Consider the following 20,676-nt stretch of genomic DNA (forward strand, 5'->3'; position numbering starts at 1 on the left):
AAATCTATTTATGAGTCGTTTAAAAAGGTACATATATGATTCAATCTTAATTAGCTAACTTATTGGTATGTTAAGAAAGCAATAACTGGTTTGAAATTATTTATGACTTGAGTTTTTGAGTATTCTATTTATTTGAGTTAAATTGTTTGTATGTGTTAAATTGTTTGTGGCTTACGTTACCTATATGAATTTTATTCGTGATTATTCTTTTTGGAGTGTTGCCCTACGATGCACATAGTGGGAAGGGACGTAAGATGTTAGATTCTCTTCTTACGTAATAATTTATAATTATTTATTAACAGACACAGAGAAACAGATTTTGTGGATGTCGTATGTACTCAAGTAAAGGATGTAAAATGTAATAATCTTCTACATTTTTGTGAGTTACTAAAGAGGGTTAAAATATAAAATTTACTAAAGAAGGGCCATAATCTATTATGTATAATTGGACATTTTCATGATGCCGTAATGACATTTGACGTCATTTTCACTTTTTGAATAGTTGAGTGAGAACCGTTGACAGAGGATAAACTTTTTACTTAAAATGATCGTTACGTAAAAATACAATATCCAATGTTGCCATAATCAAAAGAAATGTTTTCATACAAATGCATTTTCAACAGGATTATCGAATGTTTCAGACTGTTTCCACCATTTGACATCATTTTTTTGTATGAGGCGCTTAATGGTACTTAGGTATATACTGTACCAATGTGTGAAAAAATATTTCAGTGTTGCCATACGAAAAAAATATGCACTATGCATATGTAATCTCTTTTTTTGGGAAGCGTATATGCTGTAAACATCATATTTTTAACTCATTGTTACTTTAAAAAGCTATAATCCGATGAGTTTATTTTTTTTACGCGAAAAAAATGCTGTAAGTTGTGGCATAAACAAAATTAATATTAAAATAAAAAGACGTTTTTAGGGATCTGGTCTAAAACTAAAACATTTTAAAATCTTACTTTATTTTTTATTGCAGGTAATGAAAATGTAATTCTTTAACGTTTTAAATATGATTGAAATGACTTAAGAAAAAAATCGTACATTATACGTAATACATAATTTTAAATAATTTTCACTTAAACGTTATAATTAAACTTTTCTGATTTTTCAACGCCTCAACTCAACTCATAAAACCTTTCATCTCATCATTGATTAATTTGTCTCTTACGTTAACACTCTTCTTATACATCAACATCTTCCTCGTCTGTTTCTTCTAAACAATATTTTTACTGTAGTACAAGGCTTTATCAGTCCTCCTGATGGTAAGTGGCTACTGTCTGGACTGTATGTTCGTCTGCTACTCCTATATTACATAAAAAGGTACCTATAATATTTCCCTCAAGATACACCTTTTTTTGTTGACAAGAGGGGAAACCTTCAAAAGGTACCCTATGCCGTGGGAGCGACACGGGGTTATGTGAGATTCTTACCGCACTAAAACCCCCCCGGTAGTTATCCTCGGCGCTGCATAGAGGACTTCGGGATCTCCAAAGGAACGCAACCGGAGTCTTCTTAGCGGGTTGCCCCATCGGGCTCTGCCCAGGTGAGCATGACGCTCACCACTCGGTGTGGCGTGCACGACGGTATGCAACCACACATACTGCCGTCCTTTTCTGGGTAGTTGCCCGGGTGGCTCCAGCTCTCACTTTTGCCACCCGCAATTCCGGAAGCCCCTTTTAGTCGCCCCGTAAGACAGGCAGAGGATACCCTATTCTGGTCCCAGAACTACGGGAACAGATGGGCGTTATCTACGCCCACGGCGACTCCTCCACCGAGCTGTACGCTCCCTAGCTCGCTCGGCTTCTTCCTACGTGGACATGACAATGTCGCAGGTGATCATACTATATCTTGGAGCTATCCAACGATGGCGCTGGAGACAGGTCCGGTGCCACTTTTGACACGAGGATCTGCCGCTGAGACTCCCACGCTGGGCAGTACTGCAGCGTGTGCTATGCGGAATCCTCGTAAGGCCGTCATCTCCCTCTATCCTGTTTAGATGCTCATCGAAACGGCCATGTCCAGTGAGTATCTGGGTCAACCGGTATATTGCATGACCTTTCGCGAAGAGCCAAACCCGAAAGTTCAATACGATAGCATTGACCACCCGTTGGCGTATGTTACGTGGTCCAAATAGGCGATGATGCTAGCAACCTCCAGATACAGGTACAACATACAGATACCCTATACAGGGTGAATTTTTCAAATAGGCCTTCAGGGCTAAATCCGAAACTATAAGGATTTGCGAAAAATGCTGAAAGGAGTTACGAGGCCGATTTTGATAAAAACTAAAACTGCATCATTCGGTTTTTAAAATATCTTCTTCCTTAGCCGAGAATCGAACGAGTTCATTTTGGAAAATAATTAATTTATATATTATTTCACTATCTGATAGTGTCGCTTATAATGATCAAATTCTGGGAAGTATCTAATGTTATGTGACAAATTAAAATAAAAGGAAAATTTTGAATAAAATACATATGTTTTTCGTATATTGGCATACTAATCCTTAAAGATTATACATAACATATGACTTATGTATAATTCTTAGAAGTATACATAAGTCATAACATTGAATAATTTGTTGGTTAATCAACTAATTCTTCGATGTTATGACCGTGACATACGGCTTAGTACGACTAACTAATAGGTTGGCAACTAAGTTTATTTTAGGATTTATATTTTAAATAAAAATAGATAATGTATTAATACGTACATTTTTATTTTTTATTTTTTACAACTTCGTTTCAACGTTACATATGATTTTTTTATATCTTTTTGTTAAGTAATCATTAGGATTTTACTTACTTGAAAAAGTCATTCTCCCAAATTGTCAATTTTACATTTGTATTAAACGAAACTCCGCGCAGAGCAAGTTGAAAATCTATTACAATGGTCCTAAAAATAACCTTAACTAAGTCAAACATAAAAATATAAATTCTAGAAGAACAAAACGTCCGCTTCTGAATGATTTGAAATATTAGACCAAAAACATTGTTAATACGCGAGATGTTTAAATTAATGAATAGCGGGAACTTAACTGCCAAATTAATATGAAAAAATATGTATATTCTTAAAATTTACGCCTTTCCTTTAGTTTGTTATTTATCATTACTTCCCAGAATTTGATATTCCAGAATTCCCAGAATTGAATTTGACGTGAAGTTCAAAATACAGTCTAGATTGTTACAGGTTATATAGATTCGATGGTCCGATATAATAACGAAAGTCGAATAGGTAAAGTAAATCCTTTAGTTTAGAAAAACAGTGGTTGTGGATATCCAATAACATTAAAACTTTTAATTTTTAAAACAATATTTTTTTAGGTTTTCACCAGACCTTATATGTTAACATCTGGAACCAGCAGCTGAACGTATATTCAAAAGAACGAAAACGTTTGAGGAGACAAATAACATTACGTGGCGGTCACCCATCCATGTACTGCCCACCCTGCACAAATTTAACCTACTCAACCCTGTTAATATACAATTATTTTCAACTTAATAAAAGTAAATTATTTGTGCTTGCGCATATATTCAATATTAAACTCCTTAATCCTGATGATACAGGGATACCACCTGTCTATTCGGCCATTTAGTCCACCTGATGGTGGGTGGCTATTACCTATGGACGTCTGTAATCAACCTCAGATAGGATTATATATTCCTACCTGGAATCGGTCACAGATGCGCCGCTACCCCTGAGGACTAAGCTGGAACGTCTCGGAAACGTATGTCTCCCTTACCTACACCCTTCAAACCAGAACACAGCAGCGCTTAACACTGCTGTTATGAGGTTTAACCACAAAATGCTCTACCACCTTCAATCACTATATATATTTGAATCATGATAAAAAATAATCTTTTACTTTTGTAACATTAGTACAGAAAAAGATAGTAGGTATGTAGAATTTGTTAGGTTAGGTTAGGTTAGAACATGAAAGAAAATATAAAACAAGTCATTTAATTAAATAATCAAAAATACGAATGCACTAAAAAGGCTTAAATACAACTTTTTTAAAACGTGTTACTATTTCGCGAAAAAAAAAATCACAATTTATGCTCCATAAAATATATAACTTCAGTAATTCAAAGTTCCAGACATTATTTTACCCCTTTATGGATAGAATTTCATTATTTTTATCCAGCAAGCCAGATACAAAATTTCATAGTGTTCGCTTCAAAATTGACGGTTGTTCAAATGAACTTTCAACTCCTATTTCACCCTCTACGGGGTTGATTTTTAGGGAGGGGATAAATGGGTATGTCCTTGTTCCTATCCAGGAAGTTAAATACTAAATTTTATAGTAGTTGCTTCAAAGTTAAAGGATTTCAAAAAAACTGACATGGCCTATTTTACCCTCTTAGGGGTAGAATTTTCAAAAGGCCTTTCTTAGTACTTATTTACGCTACGTAGAGAACCTATATAGGTGGCGATACCTAAGTAGGTGAAGTCCCTGGCGAAGAATACAGTTACCCAGGGTGAGGACATGTTGGCGGTATCACTTTGATATGGCCAACATCTTCTCCCCGGAGAAGATTGTCGGGGACTACTTATTTAGGCGTATGGTCGAATACCCTGGCCAAGACTGGTGGTGTCGGCGGGAAATGTCGTGCGGAGTTCCACAGGGTTTGATGCTGAGTCCTCGGAATATCGGCTAAAACTGAGTGCTGCAAAGAGCTCCCCTTCCCTAATGATTGCCTGTAGCGGAAACCTTGGGGATGCTTTCCTGCGCGTCACCGCCAGTACGGTATTCATAGTGGGCCGCATACGGCGGTTGTGTTTAAAAATCTTAAAAATTCGGGGCTGTGCTTCATGGCGATCATGGCGATGCTTCATGGCATGGCCCTCGAAAGGCGCCGCCCCAGGATGCTCATATCGTCGTCTCTGGAATTCGTATCGACGTGAGGCCGTTGCGGACATATCTGAGATTCATCCTGGATAGCCGGCCAAATGTCGGACCCCGCTTTGGATGGACCCCTCAGCGCCTAAGGTCGGCGGCGACCTTGGGTAGATTTTCATGTGAGGCAGCCTACGTGTTGGCGGGAAGTTTGCCCTGGTATTTGGGAGCGAAGACCTTTGCGTTGCTACGTTAGTAGTGCGAGGAAGCACACCGATACTGGCCGCCCGCCAGTGCGACAGGAACTGCAGAGACACAGAGCTGAGCTGCACCAATGGGTTACCGAGACGTGGAACTCAAGGTTGGTGCGTCCTAGCGCCGTCCTGAGGACTATTGAGGCAATTCGTCCGTTATTGAAGTAGTGCTTAGGTAAGCGCGAGGGCGTCCTGTCTTTCCGTCGGACACACGTACTTTAGGTATATGGTTGTTTCTGGAATTATCTGTGCCGGATCGGGCGGGTGTCGATGGCCAGGTGCCATCACTGTGACAATTGCCTCGAAGAGACGGCCCGGCTAACGTTTTCTCGTGACTCGCCTCTGAACGTCCAGAGGAACGCCGCGGAGTTTTAGTTGGTAAGAGTCTGACGTACCCCTTCTGTTCAACCGATCTTCTGATCTAATATGCAAGAATCCTCATGGATGTTCTTCTTTATTTATATTCTAAACAAAGACTGTAATTATAATATTCAATTTATACCTAAAATCCTACTACTGTAACTGAGCAGGGACTAAAATTCTCGGAGCGCGACAACGCTGTAACCCGTGCTGTGTTTAAATGTTCTGATAATGAATTTAGTGTAATAGGCGCAGTACAATAAAACGAAGGATTTTTACAGGGTTACTGCATTTTAAGGTCGGAAAAAAACATTTCATTAAAATTTTCTACGCTGTAAATGAATTTAAAATGCTCTTAGAGCTACGAGTGTTAGATCATTCAACACAGAAAAAAATCTGATTCCAAATATGTATATAACGTATTTCCAGATTTTTTGGAGTAACGGCAATAACGCATTCCTGGGTCGATATGAACTATTTTATGTAATATTTCAAGTTGCTGTATATTTTTGAACGCCTTATAATGTATGACGCGTTTGTATGTACTGATAGACTACACATTTTGGTAAAAAAATATTTTAGTGTTGCCATGCAAAAAATAGCAAGTTTTATAAATACGTACTTTTGTATGTAATATTTCAAGCTATTGTCTCCTTATTATGTTTTTAAAATGTATGGCTTATAGACAAAAAAAAATCAGGACCCAAATTCTTGGTATTTTGCAAATATTAACTCATATCCTTTACCCCGAAAATTAACAAATTTTCGATAAATATAGAGAAACAAAAATTATAAAAAATTTTGCACGCAAAACTAAACAAGACATTTCCCCGCGAGCTGCTTGCAGCTCGCGCACCCACGCGATACCTAGTCTTTATATATATATTTCTTATGTGCGTGTGTATCACTGAACTCCTCCTAAACGACTGGACTGATTTTGATGAAATTTGTTGTGTGTGTTCAAGGGGACTTGAGAATGGTTTATATTCACAATTTAGTCCGTGGGAAATAGTACATTACAATACGAGGACGAAAATTTTTTTTCTGACAAGTGTGAGTTTGCAGGCCGAGCCGCAGGCGAGGACTGCAATCACACGAGTCAGAAAAACATTTTTCGTCCGCGTGTTGTATAAAATTTTATATTACGGGGTCGGCGTAATGGACGTTTTGCGCACGCGAAGCGTGCGTAAAACGTCCATTTACGCACGCCGTGATATAAAGGTTTTTTTAATTAATTTTTAATTCGTAAGTAGTTATAGAATCGGAAACTATGTATTTCATCAAGTGATAATCTTTAGTAAAGTGGTTGTCCAAGAGCCCACGAGGGTTTGGGAGTTGGTAAGACCAATTTTTGACAGATGGTACCACTGTCTATCCAATGCAGGTACAAATTTTCCGTTTTATGTATATCATAATATTTCTTTAAAATGCGGGCGAAGCCGCGGGCACCTCTAGTATTAGATATAATTACATAAATAGGGAATTTTAAAGCCATTAAAATGTATGTAAACCACTTGTCTTCTACACTATGAACATGTTATGCTAGTATATTGGTACACGGTAAAAAAAAGCATATTTTATTAATTACTAGCTGACCCGGCAAACGTTGTTGCCATAAAAATTAAAAATGTTAAGGATGAACAACCCTTATCACACAGGGGTATGAAAAATAGATAGTAGCCGATTCAAAGACCTACTGAATTTGCATATATAATTTGGTGAAAATCGGTAAAGCCGTTTCGGAGGAGTACGGTAACTAACATTGTGACACGAGAATTTTATGTATCAGATTTCCACTTCATTATCAAATCCTACTGCAACGACGAAGTCACAGGCATAAATAAATACTACGATACATTTCCACAATCTTACAAAACATTAAGTAGGTACACAAGTATGTAAAATTTTACACAAAGGGAATTTTACATAAATGTTAACAAAAGCACTTAGAAAATTTCCCTGGATTTGTGATACGGCAAAATTTGCACATTTCGTACCGCATTACACGCGGAGTTGAACACCAGATTTTCTGTAAATCTCTCGAATTCTCTCGAAATCTCTCAGTTGAATCAGCTATCGAGAGAAATGCTACACTTTGTAAAAGTATTGGTATTTTTGGAAATACAGATATTACAATTTCGTTATCTTTCTCATATTTTTTATCTTTTTAGCAGTTTCTTTATACTGAATGGAAAATATAATATCGGAATTTTCTTATGAATCTTTGCATAATAATATATTTTAAAATGTTTGAGATTTCTGCCTCATAACAGCAGCGGTAAGCGCTGCTGTGTTCTGTTTTGAAGCGTGTTGTAGTGTTCCCGACTCAACGTCGGGATAGTAGTATCACTTAAACCCCATTTGGCTCGCTGACGCACCAACACGCCCGTCCTCACCGACGGTCTAGCATGACTGCCCCCACACAGTCTGCTCTCATTCCATGCGTATGCATATGCGCTCGAGACAAACTACCCACAAGGTACACACACATTACACAACACACACAAGGTACTACAGATGTGGTAAGGGAGACGTACTTTTCTGAGGCGTTCCAGCTTAGTCCTCAAGGGCAGCGGCGCATCTGTGATCGACCTCAGTTAGAAATATCTAACATATCTAATAAAACAAACCTACGTCTGAAAAATATTGCCCTTCGCAATCTGGCAAAAGGACTGTTAAGATTTTAAGACTAAAATCATTATAAGATAAATATCTCTGAAGAAATAACAAAAAATCTTGCAAAAACATCGATATTACTTAAACCTTATTTATTGGACGTGAGATGAGAAAACCTTCCGGAATCGTAATTAAACGTTTCCGATGATAGGTGATTAATTGGTGATCAATAAACGCCTTTAGCTTCGAGATATTGCACACCTTTTTATATTTATGGTTTACAAAACTTTATTTGGTATTTTTATAATATAGTTGTAGCAGACGAGCAAGCAGTCTACCTGATGGCAAGTGGCTACTGCTGTCCATGGACTTCTGTAATGAACCCCAGATGGGATTAGTACTCCTTTGAGTACGGAATCCTAAAAATCATTCGACAAGAGGGCGTTATAAATATGTTTCAGAATGTTGAGTTATAGGGAAATAACATTATTATTTTCTAAACTAAAAATCACACTGTAACAGTTATTGAAACTAAAAAGCTATTATTTGTAATCTAGTAACTTGCGATGAACTTTCTCACCTTCGCTTTAACAATTTCGCCTCGAAAAACGTTAATCCTGAGGATGTTCATAAGGACAATGGTACAAAATTATTAAAATCGTGTATTGTCATCGGTTTTTGGTAATTCTTCAAAATTTTGAATTAAACTGAACGTTCAAAGTGGATAGAAATCGGGTTCAAAGATTCCGTTACTGTTACGTACATACATACATACAACCCAAGCTAATAAAAGCGTGTTAATAATGAATAAAATTGATAAAACAATAAATCATGAAATTCACAAAATTGTTTAAAATAAACGAATTGATCATTGAAATTAACCTAACCTTTTTTAGTTTTTTTAATAGATTTACGAGAATCACGTTGCTTTAAACCAATTTCATAATAAATGTGCGGTAAAAAACCCACAACAATAGAAAGAAGTAACGTCAAAATTGAAGCGAAATAACTAGTAAAAGATAAAAGAAATACTGTGGAAACTATTCCCAATCGTGTTGGAGTGTATTGGGAATTCGTCAGATATTAATTGGGCGAAGCGCGAACCGGTAACGAAATTATGATTAAACGCTACAGCTGTCGACGTGATTAATCGCAACTCGTCAATCCCTATTTATTCCCAGTCTCATGAACACTATTTTCTTGTTTACTCGTTATTTGCTGTGAAAACTGGCTTAATGCAAGCTTTTATTTGACTTGTCTTGTTAGTTCGGGAGAAGTGAGAATCAAATTTTGAAATTGATTTTAAATCAAGTAATCCTAACTAATTGATATAAAATTTTGCGTACACTTTTTGTTTCGGTTGACAATAGTAAGCTTAATGACGTCATTTTAAATCCAATATATCCGACGTTCCAAGGTGACAGAGCAATTATTTTTATGTACTCCTACGATAAAAGTATGAAATGATAGGGGTTTCAGAGAAAAATACAAAAATGCTTGATTTTAAAATATTTTTTACTGAAATCCTGAAGCGTCATTTCATGTTACAAGTATTTCTTAAAAACAGTTCCGAAACTAGAAAAGCTAAGCCAAACTGTTCCAAAAGATAAAAGAAATATTGTGGAAACAATTCCCAATCGTGTTGGGGTGTATTGGGAATACGTCAGATATTAATTGGGCGAAGCGCGAACCGGTAACGAAATTATGATTAAACGCTACAGCTGTCGACGTGATTAATCGCAACTCGTCAATCCCGATTTATTTACAGTCTCATGAACATTGTTTTCTTGACTTTTTATTTTATTTACTGTAAACAATTTCTAATTGTAAGTTTTTTTTTAATTTGAACTGTTATTTCATTAGTATATGGAGGTCAAATGTTGAAACTGATTTTGAAACAAGTAATCCTCAGCAATTGAGATAAAATTTTGCATCCATGTTTCGTTTTGGAGACAATGTATGATAAGCTTACTGACATAATTCTAAATCAAATATGTCGGACGTTCCAAGATGGCAGAGCAATTATTTTGTATATACTTCTATGGAATTAGTATTAAATAATAGGATTTTCAGAGAAAAATAGGAAAAATGCTTATTTGTAAAATGGTTTTCGAGAAATTTTGAAGCGTCACTTTGATGTTACAAGTATTTGTATAACAGTTCCGAATCTAGAAAATATAAGTCAAACTGTTCCAAAGGATAAAAGAAATATTGTGGAAACAATTCCCAATCGTGCCGGAGTGTATTGGGAATTCATCAGATATTAATTGGGCGAAGCGCGAACCGGTAACGAAATTATGATTAAACGCTACAGCTGTCGACATGATGAATCGCAACTCGTCAATCCCGATTTATTCCCAGTCTCATGACTCTGAATTATGTTCTTGATTTTTCGTTTTTTGGATATTTTACCTAAAGGACAAAAACGTTACCTTATCACTAAGACTCCGCTGTCTGTCCGGTTGTCGCAGAACTCTATCTCTTATATCATGTGATAAGAACATTTTATTATGTAACGGGTACTCACGATATGCGTTTTTATTGCCAATTTTATGCAAGTCACAAATAGTGCAAAGTACGGTGCGTAAGGATATTGTCAGTGTTGTGTGTCGTGATATGAAACCTAGAAAAGAAAAACGAACTAGACGTAGGGTACATAGATTAATCTACCACTAGTACTTGTCAACGGTTTCTCTCCTCCACCTCAGTTTCGCCGTGACCACGATCCATGCAACTGGGTCGAAATATCGGCAATAAAAAACGCATATCGTGAGTACCCGTTACATAATAAAATGTCTCAATTCCGCGATAATTTTAGTCTAAAATCATACATGTGATAAGAAGCTTGAAATGTTAACAAAGAATCGTTGGGTAGTGCAATGTTCACGTATGGACGCACAAATACACATATTTTAAATATAAGAGTAGTAGTCGAGCATTCAGTTCACCTGAAGGGAAGTGGCTAATGCTGCCCCTGAACATCTGTAATCAACTCCAGATAAGATTAGATTCCTACTTGAGGTCGCCCTCAGATGCGCCGCTACCCCTGAGGACTAAGCTGGAATGTCTTGGTAAAGTATGTCTCCCTTACCACATCCACCAATCAAGAACACAGCGCTTAACATTGCTGTTTATTAGGCAGAAATATAATACGCACTTGGCCAGCGCGGTGGACTATGGCCTAATCCTTCTCATTATGAGAGGAGACCCGTGCCCAGCAGTGGGACAGTAATGAGTTGATGATGATTATGAGGCAGAAATATGTGAGGCAGTGCTGCCGCCGAAGTCGAACCACATTGGGTTCTCAAACTTCGTCAGTCATGTACACACGCACGCTAACACACACACACACACAAACACTCACACACACAAACAAAAACATTCCTCACTGAAACCACAGAGACTTTTACATTATAATATTCGTAGTATTAATATTTCTTACAAAAACAGTAGACAAGAAACGTAGCGTAACTGACGAAAGGCAATTAATCAAGCCCAACATCTGTTGCGCATTGTTGCTGAAACAATTATTTATATAGAAGCCTATATACAATGAACTGTAGGTAAGTTTTACCTTTAGAAATACTGACAAGAGTATACATGATCTTGGTTTAAAGAGAAAAATGGGTACTTATTAATAAACATTTTTGAAGGTGGTAAAACCCTTTGTGGTTCGACTCCGGCGGCACCACCGCCACACCTATTTCTGCCTAATAACAGCAGTGTTACGCGCTGCTGTGTTCCGTTTTGAAGGGTGTGGTAAGGGAGACATACTTTTTCGAGGCGTTCCAGCTTAGTCCTCAGGGGTAGCGGCGCATATGTGGCCGAACTCAGGTAGGAATATCTAATCCTATCTGGGGTTGATGACAGATGTCCATGGGCGGCAGTAGCCACTTACCATCAGGTGAACTGTATGCTCGTCTGCTACTCCTATATTATAAAAAAAATGAAGGTAGAACCCTTTGTAGTTCGACTCTGGCGGCACAACCGCCACACCTATTTCTGCCTAATAACAGAAGTATTAAGCGCTGCTGTGTTCTGGTTTGAAGGGTATCTTACCACAGACGCATACTTTTCCGAGGCGTTCAAGTTTAGTCCTCAGTAGCGGCGCATCTGTGGTGGACCTCAGATAGGAATATCTAATCCTATCTGGGGTAGATTACACATGTCTTAGGCGGCCGTAGTTCTTTGCCATCAGGTGGACTACATGCACTGCTGCTACTAACATATTATAGAAAAAATCTCTAGTTAATACAAAATTTCCCACACAAACCCACGGTATATCCCAGTAATACCTTCCACCAAATATTGGCGTGATTAATTGCCTTAATCATTTTCGCGAACGCCCACTGCCCTTTTGAATAATACAAGCGATTTTTCCACCTAATTCCATGGAAATGTACGCTTTAATAAGGGTTCCTGTGTTAATATTGCCACATTTAGGTTCGCACGGAAATTTTCCTATATATATATATATATATATATATATATATATATATATATATATATGTATATATAGGCACAGATTAATAAATATGATATAGGCATTACCGAAAAATGCTGAAAGGATTTACGAGGCAGATTTTGATAAAAACTAAAATTTGTCACATAACATGACTTCCCATAACTTGATCCTTATAAGCGACACTGTGAGATAGTAGAATAATATAGAGAGTGTATTTTTTTCAAAATGAATTCGTTCGATTCCCGGCTAGGGAAAAGATTTAAACTATCTAATGATGCAGGTTTAGTTTTTAGCAAAATCAGCCTCGTAAATCCTTTCCGCATTTTTCGGTAATGCCTATAGTTTCGGATTTGGCCCTGAAGGCCTATTTCAAAAATTCACCCTGTGTACATTTTTATTAGTTGAATGTATATGTTCTATTAGTATTCAATAAAAATCTATCTCTCCGGAACAGTACTTTTTTTTCGGGATGCATGTTACACTATGTCCTTTTCTGGACTTCTGACAATAAATGTACGAAATTTTATGACAATAATTATGGTAGTTAAGGCGTTAAAGTGTAGCAAACAAAGAGACAAACAAACAAACTTACTTTCGCATTTATAATACCTGCTGTATTTCGTAGAACAGCTAGCGCCTATGTTCAATCACTTGCTAATAAAACTAATTGAACGCATTAGGTTAAGAAAATCTGTAATGTTTAGTTAGTATTTCGATGTAAAAAAATGTAAATGTAAATAAATGTAAATGTAAATGTAAATAATGTTAGTTAGTATTAGAATGAGCGGTAAGACAGTTTGTAAATTGTAACGGTAATAAATAAGGTAATAGTGATAAAGAATAGCTTATTTGAAGGCCTTAAAAGGCCTCTCAATCTGGGGATCAAAATCGAGGATCGAATACCAAGCACGCACCTCTGATTTTCACCCCTCTGTATCAATAGGTCTGAATACAATATTGGTATGGTATTTAACGATTTTTGGGAAGGACTGTCGTCCCTAAATGCCAAAAATACCAGTGTACAAATTTCCACCGAATTATAACCCTTTTTTGATGAAAAACTTAATATAAGGGATGTTCACGAGTGATTGTTCATGTGGGCGAACATTGCTCACATTCGCTAGCGACAACGGTAGCCGTTCGCATTGGAATAGCAGAAGAGTATGCACTTCATGGTAAGTAGCTATTGCCGTTCATAGGGATCTGTAATAAATCCGAGACAAGAGTAGATTCCTACCTGAGGTCGGCCGCAAATGCCCCGCTACCCTTGAGGACTAAGTTAGAATGCCTTCAATCCGGAACACAGCAGCACTTAACAGTCCTGTTATTAGGCAGAAATAGCGGCGGTTGTGCCGCTAGTGTCGTACCACAGAGGATTCATTCATTCATTTGAAGGTGGTAGAACCCTTTATGGTTCGACTCCGGCGGCATCACCGCCTCACTTATTTCTGCGTCATAACAGTAGTATTAAGTACTGCTGTGTTTTGGTTTGAAGGGTGGGAGAAATACTTTTCCGAGGCGTTCCAGCTTAGTCCTCAGGAGTAGCGACGCATCTGTGGCCAATCTCAGGTAGGAATATCTAATCCTATCTGGGGTTGATTACAGACGTCCATGTGCGGCAGTAGCCACTTACCATCAGGTGGACTGAATGCTCGTCTGCTACTCCTATATTATAAAAAAAAAGCTAATCAGCCAGTTAGCTGTCTAAGCACACTAGTAAATAATATAACATACCTAAACAGCCATATCCGTCGACATGTAGGACGAAGCCTGGCCCGCAGCCGCATTCGTACGTGCCGTCGTGGAGCTCACGGCACAGCTGCTCGCATGGACTGCCTTCGCCGCACCTCCCTGGAACAGATTGGTAGCTGTCACTGACTGACTTGTATATGAGGTGATCGTGAAATAACAGTCAGAGTTTAGAAAATTACAAAAAATACATATTAAAAATACAAAAATCTGACTGCTTAAAAACGTTTCAAAACAGTCAGGTTGTCAAAGCCAAAAGCAAGTGTTACTCGTAATTGTAATTGTTAATTGTAATTAATATATTTAAATAGAAAATAAACATTAGAAGTTACTGTCGAGGATGAAATGAGCGTAAGTATATCGATAAACATTACCCTCCGAGTATGAAAGTTTTCAAAAATGTGTGAAATCTACCAATCTATAGCTTTAACGCTTAATTTTAGCTAGAAGACCCGTACTCAGCAGTGGGACTGTGTTTTTTTTTTGGGATTTCTAGAGATAAAACGCTTTCTACACTCCCAGCCCCACACTAGGATTCCCTGTATCGTGGGTACTATGGATACACACAGACAAATACACAAACACCCAGACCCAGAAACAGAAATATAAATTCATCATTTAGAAATCTGTCTGGCCGGGGATCGAACCCGGGATCCTCTGCGCTTCAGACCGGCATGGTGATCGCTCCGCCACGCGTATAGATTAATGATGCTCATTATCTAAATACGAGTAGGAGTAGCTTACTTACGTTTCAAATAACAACAAAAATTGTATTTTTACCAAGAATTTCTCTCCAAAAGAAATAATAGCAACAATACAAATGTCAAATTACAAGAACCTTATTTTGTTAGGGCGCGTATCAATTCGTTTTCGATGGAAGAAATGGGTAAAATAACAAGAAAAGTATCAATTATTTTGACGTTTATTCTGTAATGGCGGTCGGGTCATGGTCTGAAGGTCATTTGTCATACTGTTTCGTGTCTGGTGTAAGTAATATAAAGTATACATGAGTAATTCGATTCAAGGTTTTGACCTGATATTTTTCATGATTATTCTTTTGTTTTCCATATGTACTATTAATTTACATCCACAGGGTGTCAGGCTTGTATCGTGTCAGAAAAAAGTATTCTCCTATACAATATGTATTTTTAATAGTAACGCGTATTTTTAATAGTGAATAACCCTGATATACAGGATGGCGCAAAATTAATCACCCTATTTTTTTAAATAACTTTTGTACTGAATAAAACAAGTGATTTTGAGTAATATAAATCTTTACCAGGACCTGTAACTTCTTTTATATCACGGCGTGCGTAAATTGACGTTTTACGCACGCTTCGCGTGCGCAAAACCCCAATTTCCGACCCCGTAATATAAAATTTTATACAACACGCGGACGAAAAATGTTTTTCTGACTCGTGTGATTGCAGTCCTCGCCTGCGGCTCGGCCTGCAAACTCACACTTGTCAGAAAAAAATTTTTCGTCCTCGTATCGTAATGTACTATTTGCTAATTAGAAAATCAGGAGGCACGGCAGTGCCTCCGCCAAGTCGAGTCAAAGCCAAAATATGATTTGCCACAACTTTCCTAAATATTATTTTATGAATTTTGCGCCACCCTATATATAGTCTTGTATAGAAAAAAGTAATTCTCTTGCCACGGCATGTCTGACACGTTCCACGTCTAAATAAAGGAGGCCTCACTCTGTTATTGTTTTCACAATTTAAGTAAAACAATGCGTAGACTCCACTTAATCGTTATAAACTGCAAATAAGTAAGAAGGCATAGAGGTAGTGCCTTTGTCGGATACGCATCTCCACTGCACTTATTTCTGCGTTATAAGTACTGTTAATCACTGCTATGTCTGCTGCTGCTTCTGGTTTGAAGATTGTGGCAAAATGCCTTACATGTAACGTAGGAGTAACAACAATTATGTCGATCTTACAATCCTGATTTAATTTAGAATTAATTCTAAATGCCCATGGGTGTCAGATATCATTTACTAAATATACTAAATATTGGACGCAGTAGGCATTACTGCTTCAAGAATAATAAAAAGTGTCAGATAAAATTAAAGTGTAAGACAGTGTCAGAAACAAAATTCATACGATAGCACTATCAATTCCTATAAATAAATAAAATTTATCCCCGTATATAAAAACAGTGCATTGTTCAAAATGATTTTCTCTTTTCATTTTTGCAAAGTGCAAACTGTTTTCCTTCCTGATCAAACGGCTGCGCATTGAATTATTTCGCATTGTTTGAAAATTCATCATAAAACAAAGAGAGTATTATTTTGCCACATCACGATAGCAGTAGCATTAATATTTTCAACGAATAGTATGGAAAAATTGTTTATGTATTTCAACCTCAAAAAAAACGTCGATTAAATTGATCAAACCACCACAATATTACATATAATATGTGTATGTAGCATATGTGTTTGATTGCATATAGGTAACCTGTATCGTAATTTTTTTTTCCAAATAACAAGTTTTAAAACGATATACGAGTACTTTTAGTTAGCAATAAAAAGTTTAAAATTAATTGGATATTATAATCGAAATCATATTAATTAAATTGAACACACACACAATTTAATTAAGCGTGTCCTATTATGTCTTATCTTCTGGTCATATAATAAGCTCATCACTTTAGCGCTGTTCCCATAAAAATAAGTTGTGTAAGTGTATCTTGTTTGATAGATAAATTCATGGTTCCACAGATACCCGGCAGCACCAACGCCACACCTCTTCATCATCAACCCAATTCCGTCCCACTGCTGGGCATGGGTCTCCTCACAGAATGAGAAGGTTTAGGCCATAGTCCACCGCGCTGGCCAAGTGCGAATTGGTAGACTTCACACATCTTTGAAAGCTTTTTTTAAAATATTTCTTTATTTCTAACGCACATAACTTTAAAAAATAAGGGGTGCGTGTCTGCGCTTTCAACTTCGGACCGCTCGATCAAGAGGCCGAGTTTCTTAACCACTAGGCTATCACTACTTTTTCTGCTGTTGCCTTCTGCCACACCTAGTTCTGCTTTATAACAGCAATCTTAAGCGCTGTTGTATTCTGGTATGATTGGTATGACAGCGACTTCAGATTTTTTAAAACTTTATTCGCTTTACTCGCGTTTAAAAACAACAGATAACGCTGAGGCATATAAGTTTATTAATAATGTTTTTATTCATCTTTAAAACAATTGATAGTTTGCTTCTAAAACACGACATTATAAAGGCAAAACCGATATCTATAGGCTTCAAGCTCGTCCCTCTTATAACCAAAGCTACTGGCTGAATAAAAATAAGAGTACCTGTTTTCTATACCACAGACAATTAACCCGAATGGAAAATTCTTCGACAATAAAAGAAATACGTGCAAACACAAAAGCTTATTTCATTACAGTGTGGATTACAATCCGGTTTGTTTCGGTCGAAGGAAGCGGTGGGAAGGGCGCGAAAAATCCTTTATCTGACGTTTATTTTGTAATGGCCGCCGGATTATTTCGTAGGCCGTTTCGGGATCGTTTGTCATGTTGCTGTTTTGTCTCGAAAAATGGCGGGTTCTGACACTATTTTGTTTGGGAATTCTATATACTTTTGCTTACGACTTTGGGGCTGAAAATGTAAAGTTTTACGCTTAACTTACGCCCTGAAAGTGTACGTACTCGTATAATAGCGTTATTAGGTACTAAAGCTATAAAATTGTAATTAGGTACTAATTACACGTTTGAATGGAGTAATTGGTACCTAATTACGCTGTTATAGTTAAGTGGCCACTGCCGGACAACTTCGGATAATACTAAAGTCTTACCTACTGTCAGCCAGCCTAAGTTACTCATGAGGACTAGTTGGAGCATCTCGTATATCCCTTACGTAATGAGTTTCACTTACCACACCCTTTAAACCAGAACACAGCAGCGCTACACGAAATAAGTTATAGAAGAAAGCTACAATTTTATCAATTTCATAAATAACAGTCTGTATTGCCTCTTATAATTTAAATAATTACATAAGGTTCTACCTAGCATGGAAATTTTACAATCACGTTAATGTTATGTAGTCACGTAAACCTTCAATACTGAGTGTATTGAAAGTTTTTCTTGACTTGTTTTAAATTGTATTACTTAAAGGTTATTTAATTTTTGGCAATGAAGGAGGCAAACACAGAACCCTCCGTGTCTCGATGTAGGTACCACAATCATACCTATTTCTACCGTAGGTATAACAATATTAAGCGTTGCTGTGTTCTGATTTGAAAGTTCAGTCAACCAAACAAGTATTCAGAACTTCAGCACAATCGGTTAGTTAAATTGCTTCAAATTCAGTTGCAATATTTACATACATACTAGCCGACCCGGCAAACGTTGTGATGTCTATGAATAAAAAAATTTAAGGGTGAATAACCCTTATCACTTAGGGGTATGGAAAATAGATAGTAGCCGATTGTCAGACCTAATGAATATGCATATAAAATTTGGTGAAAATCGGTAAAGCCATTTCGGAGGAGTACGGTAACTAACATTGTGACACGAGAATTTTATATTTAAGACTAACAAAGCGAGTTAAATAAAAACTTATAAAAAACAGTAAAAATATCCATATAATATTTGTAAAGAAAAAAATAAAAACTCTATATTTGAAAAGAACGGCTGAAATGGCGGGAGAAGCTCGGGTTTTGACGTTTATTTTGTAATGGCCGCGGATTGTTTCCGGGCCAGTACAACATCGTTTGTCATGCAATTCGTAAAAAACAGTTTTTGGCACGACACAGTATTTAGGTTTGAATCATAACACGATTTTTTGCTAGATTCAGTTCCGTTCAATCGAATGTGAAGAATGAACTGGTTTTTATATTCGCTTTTTAACTAAAACTGTTATGGAGATGATATGATGAGAGAATTTAATTTTTGTATACTTTATTCACAGGCTGGTGTTTTCGTTTCATTATCTACAACATAAAAGGATGTTTCAATATATTTTGTTGTGTTTTAAAGAGTCAGTGTTCCCATCACAGTACTTCTAGAACATTAGAAACAGAAATTGTTTGCTATATATAAAGGCAAATAAAATTAAATTGTCATCAGAAACAGTACCCTTAGCATGAGTTTTTATGTTTTGACAAAAATGACTGTTTTTGTATATGTTTACGTATTTCCCATACATTGCCAAAGTTCTGATACAGTCCGCTAGGGGCGCTGATTGGAAATGTATGGGCAAATACATAAACAAATACAAAAACAGACATTTTTTATAAAAACGTAAAAATGCATACTAATGGCACTGGTATTCTTAGCAAGTATTTCATATTAAATTAAATTGTCATCAGGACCAGCTTATAAATCGCCATTCGTAAGCAAGTAGCCGCAGGGCGCGATAACATTCTCTCGGCTTTGTTTCCATTAATTTTCCTGTCTTTCGCATGAATGTTTCAGTAAAAAGTAAAAAGTTAATGGGAACATTTCTCATATGAAAATAGGACTGACCTTTCAACTTCATTGGTAATTAATTTGTAGTATATTTGTTAAAGGTGTTTTATTTATTTTTAAGATTCTTTACTAAGATGTTGCAACCCTATTTATGTTCTAAGTCTGGGCATGTTTCCCTTATCTGGTTAAGGTTAGTAACATAATTAATTTATGTTACTCTTTTCCTATTAATATATCATTAGTTACGTAAAAGCCTAATTGCTTCGAGAAAAGAACGGTACGGCCGTGCCGCTTTTGTTTTTGTTTTTTTTGGCTAGACTTGGCGGAGGCACTGCCATGCCTCCAGATGAAGTAAAAAATGTGTTGATACTTTAAACTTACATCACAAGTCACTCTGTGAACTTTAAATACGGTTTTGAAGCAGTAAAATACAGAGAAACGCTTAAATTTTAGGCATTTAATATATTACATATATACAGATATAGGGAGTATAGTGAGAGCTAAGTAGAGTCAACTAGTCTACTAATTTTGACACTGAGTTTTTATTCCTAATGGAGTCTAGACACTTCATAAATCGATTATACATTGAGACATAACTATGTAATTCAATTGATATAGACCGCGTCTGATCAGTTCATGCAGACACAAATATCTAATGAAGTTAACCAGCTGGCTGCCGATCCCTCGCCGACGCTCAACACGTGGGGGTAGTTATACTCGATGAGGGATTCCATATTGAAATCCCTCAGTTTTGTTAGATATTAAATTAATAAGATACAATTTTTAAGACATTGAAAATAACTATTGTGAGCTGATTATTCCTGGAAGGCTATTTTATACAATAAAAGATTAAATAACAGCTCCATTCTTTATTTTCTCAAACAATCCATTCTATGACATCTTATTCTCTAAATAATATAATATCCTTCTTTATTTTTATACACTTTCTCGCTAGA

At 36.7% G+C, this 20,676-nt stretch overlaps 1 protein-coding gene across 1 annotated transcript in view; it reads right to left on the reverse strand.

Annotated features, from left to right (window-relative positions):
- The window catches only part of LOC140755038 (pikachurin), a 262,010-nt gene that overhangs the window by 82,738 nt on the left and 158,596 nt on the right, over positions 1-20,676 (reverse strand). Inside the window, exon 3 of the mRNA XM_073090215.1 lies at positions 14,276-14,392. Coding sequence (XP_072946316.1) covers positions 14,276-14,392 — 117 coding nt within the window. The remainder of the gene's footprint in view (positions 1-14,275; positions 14,393-20,676) is intronic.

This window comes from Epargyreus clarus, unplaced genomic scaffold (assembly GCF_041222505.1).
Source record: "Epargyreus clarus isolate Ecla_fem2 unplaced genomic scaffold, WU_Ecla_fem_2.2 ptg000032l, whole genome shotgun sequence".
Classification (NCBI taxonomy): Eukaryota; Metazoa; Arthropoda; class Insecta; order Lepidoptera; family Hesperiidae; genus Epargyreus; species Epargyreus clarus.